The sequence below is a fragment of the Fistularia commersonii genome, chromosome 11 (assembly GCF_037954325.1).
Source record: "Fistularia commersonii isolate RoL2024-O1a breed Wild chromosome 11, RoL_Fcom_v1.0, whole genome shotgun sequence".
Lineage (NCBI taxonomy): Eukaryota > Metazoa > Chordata > Actinopteri > Syngnathiformes > Fistulariidae > Fistularia > Fistularia commersonii.
Window position 1 is genome coordinate 8513767 of NC_141294.1, and position 12488 is coordinate 8526254.

General features: G+C 42.8%; 2 protein-coding genes across 3 annotated transcripts; one reads left to right on the forward strand and one right to left on the reverse strand.

Annotated features, from left to right (window-relative positions):
- Positions 1-6: 6 nt before the first annotated feature.
- Positions 7-2692, reverse strand: LOC147229386 (transmembrane protein 42-like). 2 transcript variants are annotated; one of them, XM_086154833.1, is made up of 3 exons: positions 2217-2692; positions 951-1019; positions 7-841 (listed from the first exon to the last, which is right to left on the reverse strand). In XM_086154833.1, the coding sequence occupies exons 1-3, from the start codon at positions 2376-2378 to the stop codon at positions 701-703; spliced, it is 372 nt and encodes a 123-aa protein (XP_086010959.1). In that variant the 5' UTR covers positions 2379-2692; the 3' UTR covers positions 7-700. The 2 variants fall into 2 exon arrangements, with proteins under 2 accessions (XP_086010959.1, XP_086010958.1); XM_086154832.1 differs by having other exon boundaries at positions 951-1097; positions 2217-2683.
- A 27-nt stretch (positions 2693-2719) lies between these two features.
- kiaa1143 (KIAA1143 ortholog) lies at positions 2720-4708 on the forward strand. Its single transcript, XM_086154830.1, has 3 exons — positions 2720-2933; positions 3107-3257; positions 4058-4708. The coding sequence occupies exons 1-3, from the start codon at positions 2820-2822 to the stop codon at positions 4255-4257; spliced, it is 465 nt and encodes a 154-aa protein (XP_086010956.1). The 5' UTR covers positions 2720-2819; the 3' UTR covers positions 4258-4708.
- The last annotated feature ends 7780 nt before the right edge of the window (positions 4709-12488 follow it).

Below are 12488 nucleotides of genomic sequence, written 5' to 3' on the forward strand. Positions count from 1 at the left end.
TAGACAACAACATATTTAAATGTTTAATTAAGAAAATAAGTTTTGGTTGCCAAATATCTTCTTCCTAGTCATACAGGCTATAAAACATTCGTGACAAATTCCTGCATTTGTTCTGAGCATATATACATTCAGAGCACTGCAATCTCAATGACTTAACAAATTGGGGTAGGTATTTTTTTTAAATAGGTTGAAGTCCACAAAAGGTGTTTTGCACCCGGAGGCAATTTTTCAGTCTTGCTTGATTTTTACTAATCAGAATGCCTAAGTCTTAATCAGCAAAACGTGTTTACAAACAGAGCGGTGGATTGCGTTCCTGATCAGGGACACTGTAGTCACTTTAAGGATGAGTTTTCTCATGTCAGTACAAAATGTTCCAAGCCTAAGCATGTCAAAAATACGATTTCTGACTCCAGCAAGGCTTTCAAGACAAAAGTTTTGCTACATCCCTGAGAGCCAGTAACTACAAACTACATGTTTGTTCATCAAAATTCAGATCCTCGTTGGTGATAACGTACCAACATTTTCATAATTTTAATTTCATTAAATCCTTTGATACACACTTGTATACAAATAAAAAATATGTATAAAAAAGTGGTGAAATAAAAATCTACACACCCTATTAATTCAAGTGCACTTGAGGTAAAGTGATGTTTTCTATTTACATAATTCTTGTGTGTGTGTGGGGGGGGGGGGTGCCATATTATTTGTCCTTTTTGCCATCCTTTAGCAGAGGCTGAGGTGAGGATCTATGAAGCGCAAGCAGCCCACACAGAGTGAGCGCGATTCCCACCCACCACAGCGTAGCCTGGGTCTCTCCTAAAATTAGCCTTCCCATTGCAGCCTGAGGGAATACACAAGAGAAAACATACAATGTGTCTTCACTGCAAAAAAACATGCAAAACGAATGGGTTGCCGAGCACCAAACAAGAAAAAATCTGCCATCCACTTACTGAAAAGATGAAGTTGGCTGAGGTGGTAGTGACAGTAGCCATGGCTGAAGAGGAGCAGTGTCGAAGAGCCTTAGAGAAGCAGTTCCACATTATAGCATTGCACGCAAAGAAAAGGACGACACACAGCATCCGAAGGAAGATATGGAGCTGCACAAACAGAAAGGTCAAAGAAAAAGAATAATGTTTAACCCATTCTTTATAAATTATGCCCCAGATTGGTGGAAAGATGTCTTACAAGATGTTTGATGTTTTTTTAAGAAGGTGGAAAGTGCTGTGAATCAAGTCATAATCCTTTTTCGTTTGTTTTTTTGGGGGGTGGGTTGGGGAAGATTAACAATTAGTATGAATATTTATTGATTTACATCATTTAAGAGTCTTGAACCTTGGATCGAGGAGGAGCGGTGTGATTTGCCCTGGTCATGGAACAGTGGTCCAGCTCTAGACCCTCGGCAGCGGTTCGCAACCGATTTTGAAGCTGACAGGATGAGGATCAGCACATCCAAATCCAAGACCATGGTGCTCAACCGGAAATGGCTGGAATCCCCATTCCGGGTCGGGGAAGAGGTCATGCCCCAAGTAGAGGGCATGAGTAGAGTTCAATTATCTCGGGGTCTGGTTCATGAGTGAGGGAAGGATGGAGCAGGAGATCAACAGGTGGATTGGTGTGGCATCTGCGGCAATGTGGACCACAACAGTCTGTCGTGGTGAAGAGGGAGCTGAGCCAGAAGGCGAAGCTCTCAATTTAGTGATTGATCTACATTCCCAACCTCACCTATGGTCACGAGCTGTGGTTCGTGACCCAAAGAACAAGATTGCGGATACAAGAGGCCAAAATAACATTTAATATAGACTTGGAACCAACAGGGGCCCTTTCTGTGTGCAGTTTGCATGTTCTCCCCCTGTGTGGGATTCCTCGCGGCTCTCAGGTTTCTTCCCACATTCTAATTGCAGAAGGTTAATTGTAAAAAAAAAAATGAAAAATTGCCCAGAGTGAGAGGGAACGGTTGCTTGTCAATATGTGGCCCTGCAATTGACTGGCTTCCCATACTGATGATTCTGGTGGATTCTTGGGAAACTGTCCTTTGCTTGAATAACTTGAAAATCGAGTTCACCCAAATACATCCGGTAATGGCGCCATGAATAAATTAAGCGAAGATGAATAAATGAAACGGTAAAGTAGCAATTCGCAAAGTTAAAATAGCTGCTCTTTGAACACAATTTTATGGCAAAAACAGATTATTATTCAGAGGGGAAAAAAAAGCTCACCCAGTTACAGGCTGTATCCCTGCCGTGTGGCTCCGTCCAGCCGCTCAGGACGGACACGCAGAGATCCTGCAGGTGGTCCGCGGTGAGAGTCAGTTTGGCAGATAAGGAGGCAGAAGCGGCCCAGAATCCTGCCAAAAGCGCGTAAAAGGTACCGGACATCATGTCTGAAGAGCCAGGTGACTATTTCAGTCTCATGGACCCAGGGCAGCAACCGACAGAGCGAGATATTCCAAAGCAAAATCTCGACTAATAGAACTACTTGGTTCGAAGTGTTGACGTCGCAGGGGATAAATGACTTTCGAAATGACTATCATATTTTCTTAAAATAATATGACAGGTGTCTGTGAACCCTAGCATCTTGAGCTAAGCCTATTTGTTAATTCAAAATTCGTACTGGGAGATGTATTCATACTATGGTTTAGGTAGTCACGTTAAAGTCCATTGCCGCTGAGAGGTAATTTGTTTTCGGCTTGACTTCCGCCTTCAACCCGCCAATCGCAGTAAGTGTCGAGGACACGTGATGATGCGCCAGGCGCATCTCAAAGACGTAGTTGTGTTTCATTTACTAACGTTTTTCATGTTTTCTCGTGCTGACCGTTTATAATGAGTAAGAATAAGGCAAGTGGCGTGTCGTGGGTGAAACCAGCAGAACCGACGTTTCTGAAGAAGTTCAAAAACGATGTCGGTTATAAAGAAGGACCGACGGTCGACACCAAGGTACGCATTTGTTTTGGCTAATAATAGCAGCTAGCGGCAGCCGAACATGCTAGCCCATTCGTCAAACTCCAGCTGAACCTATCATACATTTCAGAATTCGCTGCACGTTGTTATGAATATTATTGGAAGGTTCTGTGGAGAAAAAAAATCGTATTTGTCTCTGCCCTCTGCAGCGGGAGGTGATGCCAACACTGGACGATGACAGTGGGAGTGATCGGGAGGACGAATCTCCCCAGGTTGTGGTCATTAAAGATGGAGACTTGAGTGCAGAGGAGGTGAAAAGTATCAAAGGAAATGTTCAAGCTAAAAGTGGCGCTGAGAAAGGTAAGCGTTACTGAACATTGTTTGTATTGCAGATGAGTGGGTCCAGTTCTAAACACACACACACACACACACACACGCACACACACACACACACACACACACTTACTCGCAGGTATTAAAGACTACACTGATTGCAAATTTGATAGCGCCAAAAGTGTTTCAAACATTTAGATTTAACAATCAATCGCATAATTTCATTATGAAAATATATATGATAACACCATGCCTTAAATATTGTTCATTTTTCATCTTTAAGTCCTCCTTTTTTTGAAAACAGGCAAGAAAACAAATAGTTTGCCCTTTCATGTTTTTCTGCAGGTTAGTAATTGTTAATTTCCATGATCCTAACATGAAATCTATTCTATATGAAACAATAGCAAGATCGATTTCAAGTTATGTGCCTATACATTATTTATATTAGCAGTCCAGCAAAATTACTAAACAATTTTAAATGGTTCTGACTTCATCCTGAGTTACATGTGTTTTCTGGTCTTTGTTTTATTTCTCAGTCAATTCAATCCACTTGGGTAAATTATGGTATGCCTTGGTTTTTTATCCGTCAAAGTTAAGGAAAGGCTGTATAAAATTGATTGCAGATACAAGTGTAAAACATGTGCATCCCAGCAAATATTAGTTCTGTACAGTGAAGCTAAAATATTAAACTCAAGAGAAACTGGATTTGCTTTGAGGTCGATAGTAAGCCTTCACTGCTGCATCTCTATGCGCATTCATTGGGATTTTGTATAAATTTGTTTAAAGAAAATATTTTGTTGAGTGACACATGTATTTGTTGTCCATAGATGACGAACCTCCTCCTGATGGTAGAATCATCTTTAAGAAACCAGCAAAGCGGTCCTCCTCAGAAAAATTTCAGGGCATCACTGCCAGCTCCAGCAAAAAGAAGAAGGATAAAGAGGAGAAGAGGAAGGACTCTGGAAAGAAAATAAAGAACAACAGCCTTCTGTCATTTGGGGGTGACGAGGAGGAAGACGACGACTAGAATCATCTTTAAGCAGTGCAAGATGTCAAATTCTTCAAATTAAGTGGAGTTCATCAGTAGTGCGTTTTTCATGTTTTATCCTTCAAGCTACAGTCCCCATTAGATAATGTTTGGCAATTTCATTCATGTAAGTATTCTGGACATGAAATTGCAGATATTCATCCATCACAATAAAAACTCTCAATGGCCTATGAAGCTATTTTAGAGCTGGAATTGTGTTTTGTGGAAGATGACATTGTAGAATTTTTTATACATTCAATGTTACATTGAATATATGAATATATTCTGGCTTCGACTCAGGAGCTTCAACAAGTTATCTATAACAGTGCATTCGTGTCAATGCAATTGTATTTATAATTTCAATTTAAATATGGAATTGTTTTTACTGTGCATTTTTTAAGAGTAGATGTGTCATTTGAAATAGAAAACATTAAAATGATTTCCATATGAACTAAGATGTCCTCCCTCTATCAACTTTGACAAACAAATGACGGTCATTTCAGTTTCAAAATACTAGAGCTGTCCCAAAATCACACTCTCTGTCATACATATTATAATATTTAAACATGTAGCACCTGGCTGTACAAGGAAGATCAGTACTTTTAATCAAAATGAATTAATAATACTTGATGGCATTCCATATGAAGTTTTTACTTTATTCTGCATTACCGTGCAGATGTATATTTGTGTGGAATTGAAAGCAGTAAAATTGCTTTATAATTCCTAAAAGAAATTTTACCACAATGGGCTCAGTAAATAGACCTGTTATGAAAAATTTCACAGCAATTTATTGTGTTTTTTGTAGTACGGGTAAAGTTCACCTATTTGCGTTTGCATAACTGGCTGTAATGCAAACCTCTAATATTATGGTTGAGGTTCCAGAGCATAGCTATGTATTGAATGCAAATATCTCCCCTTTAATTGCATTGCTATTGATTATACTTTTCTTCATGCTACAACCCTCCCCTCTCACTTTCATAATCTTCTGCAACTGCCTCATCTGACATGTCTTCATTTCAAATACCTTGTCATGTCTATATAAATCAAGTATAACTGTGTGTCCGTCTATGTACTAGCACTTTGCGTAGCTGTGATATTCTCTGCCAAGATCTGCACCCTGTTGATGTTCTTAAAAAAAAAACTAAACTATTATGATATCACAGTCAATCACAGGTTCTTCACAGACACTATTCAGTCCAGAGGAATATCGAGGAAACCTATTTTTATGTAGCAATTGCTGATGGATGTTTTTTGTATTACTGTATAGTATACTGTGAATTTTAAAAAAAATAACGGCAATTCCAACACACATACACAAAAAAAAACTTCTAAATGGGCGCTGTCGTAATCCAGTCAAGAACCACGAACAAGATGCTCAAATGAATTCAATGTCCAACTTGACAGAGTCAGCTGTGAGTAGGGTTACCTGTGAACAGGCTTGTGATCCCGAGCCTCACTCCCCTCCAATATAGGCTTGTGTTTTCATAGGTTCTGATCTGACAAGTGCCAGTTTGGTCTGGTGTAAAGGTCCTGAGTTGCTGTGATATCTCCGGACTCGTGTGTGTGACCGCACCTGGCTCAGCTGTGGTGTCTTGCAAACGTGCATGCATGAGAACCTGTATCTGAAAGGAGATATCAAGAAATCCCAGCCCAAATTTTCTCGAGTGAGGAATTTTGTGGTTGCGATGGAAGCGATGAACAGCCAGCGAAGCGGAAGGTCACGGAGAAGAAATGTGCAAGCCAGAAATCCACAAGGGAGTGGGAGACAACAGCTCCACCATCAAGATGCTATGCACCATTTGATGGCAGAGAATGAAGCGCTCAAGGTTCTCCTTGCAGACTCCCAGCTCCATCTGCATATGGCCAACGTCAGAATGGTGGGTGCACAAAGTAAGGTGTCTGACTTCAAGTCCGAGTTGAACGAGGTCAACGTGGTGTCAGAGAGGGCCATTCAGCATCTTAAGAACAAACTGGACCAGCCCTGCACGAGTGAAAACTACCAGAAGACCCTCAATGAGCTCATAAATGAGCTGAAGAAGATTCACAATCAAAACAAGCATATAGACCATTCGGTTCTCGCTGCTAATATCATGTCAAACCTGAGTATGAAACTCTCTGAAGCCACCAAAAACCTGCAACAGCACACCGAGACCCAGCAAGACCAGAAGGACCAAGCTGAAAACATTGAATACAACATGGTTCTCCTTCTTAGTGAAACCGAAGCCCTCATGGCCAGGCTCTGTGCACATGTAGCGCAGAGTGAAGAGAAGGGTCAATATCCGGGAGAAGAGATGCAAAACACAAAAGCCTCTTTCGTGAGAGCCATGACTGCCATAAAAAAGGTAGAGAAAGAGAACGCATGGCTTAAGGAAACACTCCAGAGAAAGGAGGAGGAGTGGGCCCAGAAGGAGGCCAACATTGAAGCCAGGCTGGAGGCGCTGGAGTCCAGGATTCAGGGGGGCTTGGACAAAAGGACCAAAAAAAAAAGATCCACGCTGCTCCAGCTATTTTCCTATTTGTGACAGCAGGAAACTCATCTCTCCATAATGGGACATTGACAGGTTTTACTCCAACTTTATAAAACAACTAGGACAGAGTTTGTCAAACAAGGTTGCCTGTATGTTAGAATATAAATACAGCGATTAAATATTAAAATTACATATAATAAGTCTTGGTTCACAGGGTATCTGACTGCTACCTCCTTTGCAGCTTGTATACAGGACGCGCTGGATTTCAGATCTCATGTTTCACATTTATGGGTTAAGGTCGCAGCTGTTCCCTCCACAAATTATGTTGTCAGTGTTTTTATATGATTTTATACCAGTTTGGCAGCGGCATTATACCAGTGTACAATTTTTTTTTTTGAGCAAGCGATCTTGTTTTCAAAAACCTTGACATGTCATTCCCAAAAACGGACCGGTTTCTGTGTTAAGAGACCAGGAGCTATCTATATTTAGAACTTCACGTCAGACTATCACAAAACTGCTTTTCCCCATTCTCGGGATAGTAAAATAAAAAATTTTTTTTTTTTGCAATTCAAAACCAATGCATATCCATTCCTTTAAATTTAAAATAAACAAAATTTAATTTCTCTGTAAAGTTCCATTGTTAACATTTTACAATGCCACTCTCAACGGACATGACACCACAAAACCATTTTTCCCCCACATCATTCAGAAGCTTGCAGCCCCCCCCCCCACGGCTCAGTCTCTTCAGGACTCGCTCCTATGTCCCCAAACCGGCTCCGCTATCCAAAAATGTAGCCTCAGTATGTTTTACTGATCAGTCTCAGACAGACTCAGAATGATAGAAATAAGTGGTGACCATTCCAAGACAGCTGCTTTAGTCAGTCTGGCTAGGCGACCGTCATCAGTTGAAAATAGATCTACTGCTACACTGATGCCAAACTGCTAGACTGAAAAATAAACTTTCTGTCTTTGTATCAGACCCTGGACAGACATTTCCGGAAATACAAAGGGGTCGCTGCCGAGAGATAGCTTATTTTCTGGTGCGTGGTGCACATTTATACATCTGTCTCACTGGCCTTGCAGAAACAAGGCCATTACATGGAAGTATTTTACTGAAGCTTTGATAACCCAAATGAACATCCCCAACGCAAGTCACTCAGTGTCCTTGCTCTGTTACCCGTAGGGACCATATCTATCACCTCCCAGAAAACATCCCAGCTGCACAGCACTGTTCATACTTGGATATGACTTGGAATGACTGTCAACCGTGGGCCGAATATTCAGTCTGTGGGAATGGGAGAAAAGATGTGTAGAAATGAACACAGGTGGTTTAAAAATGTGTGACACACTTCCCCCTATAAGAGGAAGGCCAGGAACATTTTTTTTTTCTTATGGATCAATCATCTCAATACTGCGTCCATGATCCTGTCATTTAAATGATCAGCATTCCATTCAAGCACTGCTTTTGCCAAAAGTGTTTCTGTCAGCTTGCCAGGAAGATATAGCCTGAGATAAAACCTCTGGGAAACTCCTCTACTTCTGTTGCACAAAGAACCGCATATGCGGGAAGAAGAACACAGCTCCGCTCCGCTGACATAATCACCTCACATTTCATTTTATTGCTTGATAAACAACAGCATCAAATTATGTCCAATAAAGTACCATCATAGTGTGTGCTATTTCATCTTTTAATTACATTTTTTTTTCTCAAGGAAAAAATTGTGGGGATTTATAATAGTGCATGTTTACACTCACACAGCTTTACAGACAGGAAAACCAATCACGGACAGCTTCTCAGCAAGGACTCGGGAAGGACAGGAGCATCCCAACGGTTCAAGATCATTCAAGATACTGCAGTCCTTTGTCTATACGTTGCCTCATTTATATTCAGCAGTGGTGTATATCAGTTCTAATGATGCATGGTCATCTAGATGCCAAGTCTGCCATTTGTCACAGTAACTGGGGCAACCAATGGGCTCTTGGGAGTCAGTATGTTCTGGCCTTTCAAGCAATTCATTTCTGTAAAATATGAGCCCTGTTATAATGTCTAATGCTACATTTTTCCTAAGTCATTCTTTACAGGGGGGGAAGACCACATGTCATTAATAACTTCAACCTTGGCGACATGGACTCATGGGGCAAAGAAAACCTTTAGTAGTTTAATTTAATGCTCTGTGTTGAGGAGGTGTGACATACAACATACCTCAAAGTCATTTTAGATGTATATAATCATTTTACCCCCTATATCATTCATCATTTAACAAATTATAATACAGTAGCTTCCCCCCAGCTGATCCCGCAGATGGTTTCCATTGCATTTTGTTACCCTATTTTTGTGGCACTTAGAATCCTGTGGCACCTGCCATGATCAGATATACACATCGAGAGACCTCTAATTCCACTTGATTTAATTCCATGGCCTTGTACAAATAAACAATAATTGATAAAAACATCAACATCCCGTAAATCTTGATCATTCAACCATCCAGCAGTGTTTGAAATCTACATTGTCAAATTCAATGATTTTCATGGCCAGTCTGGGAAAGCACACATCTGTTATTGCCGCATCATAATCATATATAAACCATAATATTTTCTATGGGGAAAACAGTAACGATCAAGCATCACTATCAGAACAACATTGGCCTTTTCCATCAGCAGTATTGGACAGAGGATCCTCAATAATTGTTATTATAATTTCTTGGACAAATGCATGACTTGTTTCACAAGTTCATGAAATGTTTTGATTGGTTAGTCTACCTACATGTGAGGGAATGGCACTGAATAATTGGTTGTTTAAACTTTAGAAATGTTCCTATGCTCAGCTTATGACCATCTTCAGCATCAGTATTGTGGCATTTTTCAGTGAATAAAGACATGAAATCATAGCTGTATTTAAAAAGTAGAGCCCACCCGGCAGCTATTATATCTCCAAGATTTTCCATATATTCAAATAGCTGAATAGATATCTAAACCAGCAATGCATACGAATGTGCTGGAACACTGAAAAGTGCAATGAAAAACAATAGCTGCAAAAACTATGTGCTTGCTGATCGAATCTGTAATGAAATTGAAGCTTAAGTATGTACATTTATTGCATAAGCACTTGGACCTGGTGGATCCAGGAGTGGTAAACTACAGTGATCGGGATCACTCACACATTTCAAACAATAAAACTCATCTGAGCAAAAAAGCAAATGCTCCACTGCCTATGATGACTGGTTTTTACAATAATGCTATCATAAAAACTCTCCCTTACAAATATTCATCCATTTGAATATCATACAAATCTTTTTTCAAATCTTATTTCTATTGCAGGCGCCCCATTCTCCAGTCTGTAGAATACACTCTCTTCTGAAATGTCCATCTGATATCCCACCAGTTCATCAGAGCTTTGAAAACTAACATTCCCCATTGTGAATAAAAGTGTATTTAGGTTCCTTGAAAAGTAACATACAACCCTATCCATCCCTTCTTAATTCTGCCAATGCTGGATACCATTGACCAAGAGGCATGGTAAACCCTCAACCAATAACAGGGGCACATATAGACAGACAACCATTCACTCTCTCAATCGCACCTACCAACATGTTCAGAGTCCTAAATTCTCTGACTGCATATCCTTGGATGTGGGAGGAAGCTGCAGTACCCGGAGAGAACCATGAGAGGCACAGCGAGAACATGCAGGATCTAGACACAATGGCCCTAATCATCCATCCATCCATCCATCCATCCATCCATCCATCCATCCATCCATCCATCCATCTTCCCCTGCTTATCTGGAGTCAGGTTGTGGAGCCAGAGCAGTGAGGCCCAGACCTCCCACTCCCCCGCCACATGGTCCAGCTCATCTGGGGGACACCAAAAAGGCGTTCCCAGGCCACCCTGAAGACATAGTCTCTCCAACGTGTCCTGGGTCTTTCCCCGTGGTCTCCTCCCAAATGGGCATGCCCGGAAAACCTCCCCTGGGAGCCGTCCAGGAGGCATCCTAACCAGATGCCTGAGCCACCTCATTCGGCTCCTCTCTTTGCAGAGGAGCAGCGGCCCAACCCCGAGCTCCGCCCAGGTGACCGAACTTCTCACCCTATCTCTAAGGGAGAGTCCGGCCACCCTGCGGAGGAAACTCATTTTGGACGCTTGTATCCGTGATCTCATTCTTTCGGTCACTACCCACAGCTCGTGACCATGGGTGAGGGTGGGAACTTAGATCAACCGGTAAATTGAGAGCTTCGCCTTTTGCCGCGGCTCTCACTTCACCATGACGGACCGGTACAGAAGCCGCACCGATACACCTGTTGATCTCCCGTTCCATCCATCCCTCACTTGTGAACAAGACCCCAAGATACTTGAACTCCTCTACTTGGGGCAGGACCTCTTCCCCAACCCGGAATGGGCATTCCAGCCGTTTCCGGTTGAGCACCATGGTCTCGGATTTGGAGGTGCTGATCGTCATCTTGGCCGCTTCACACTCGGCTGCGAACCGTTCCAGTGAGAGCGAGAGATCATTAAAAGTTAGGAACAGAAATAGTGACAAGGGGCAGCCCTGGCAGAGTCCAACTCTCACTGGAAATGGGTCCGACTTACAACCGGCAATGCGGACCAAACTCCAACACAGATCATACAGTCTGCTGCCTCGACAATGGACCCATGGCCCATTTGGACTCAATGTCCTCCGCCTCCCTCGGGACGTGGTTGTAGTTCTGCCGGTGGTGGGAGTTGAAACTCACAAACAACAGTCAGAGCCCGTCCTCCCATCTGAAGGCGGAGGGAGGCTACCCTCTAGCCCACCGGGCTGAACCCCAACGTGCATGCGCCGAGACGGGGAAATCAATATGCCCACACTTGCCTGGCACCTCTCACCAGGGGCAACTCCAGAATAAAAAGAGTTCAGCCTCTCTGAAGAGGCCTGGTTCCAGACCCCACGCTGTCCGTCGAGGCGAGTCCAACTATATCTAGTTGGAATCTCTCAGCCTCGTGCACCAGCTCCCGCTCCTTCCCCTTCCCAGGGGAAGAGGGACCCATGTTATTCCTTCGGGCTGTGCCCGGCTGAGCCCCATGGGTGAAGGCCCAGCCACCAGGTGCTCCCCAACAAGCCCCGTCCCCAGGCCTGGCTCCAGGTGGGGGCCCCGGTGACCCGCGTCAAGGGACAACTGGGTCCAGTGATTGTCTTCTTCATAGGAGGTCTTCTGAGCCACACTTTGTCTGGTCCCTCACCTGGGACTTGTTTGCCTTGGGTGACCCTTCCAGGGGCACAGAGCCCTCGACAACATAACTCCCGGGATCACTGAGACACACAAACGCCTCCAGCGTGGTAGCTCACGGAGGGCCTAACCATCTAACGGCATTGTAATAATAGTAATAGTAATAATAGTAATTATAATCATAGAAAACTGTAGAACAAAAATAGGCGATAAAGACAAAAACATTTGTAAACATTTGTACCTTGGGCAGTTATAAGTCCAGTATATGCTTTCCACAGAGAGACATTGATATTGATGTTGATACTGAAATTGATATTGAAACGGGGTAAGGGTCAAGACATGATTTCACCAAAGGAGCCAGAACATCCAGGAAGCCGGTGATGGTCCACCTACCTCAGTGGCTCCATCTCCCTCCAGAGGCCATCTTGGGCTCTGTGGAGGCACAGCTTTACAAGCTTTTCACATGCACATTGTGCCTGATAGGTCGAGCTTGGCCGATGGTACGGCCCACTTGCTGTCCAGCATGTCCACACAGTCATCGTATGTTTGAGCAATCGAGAAA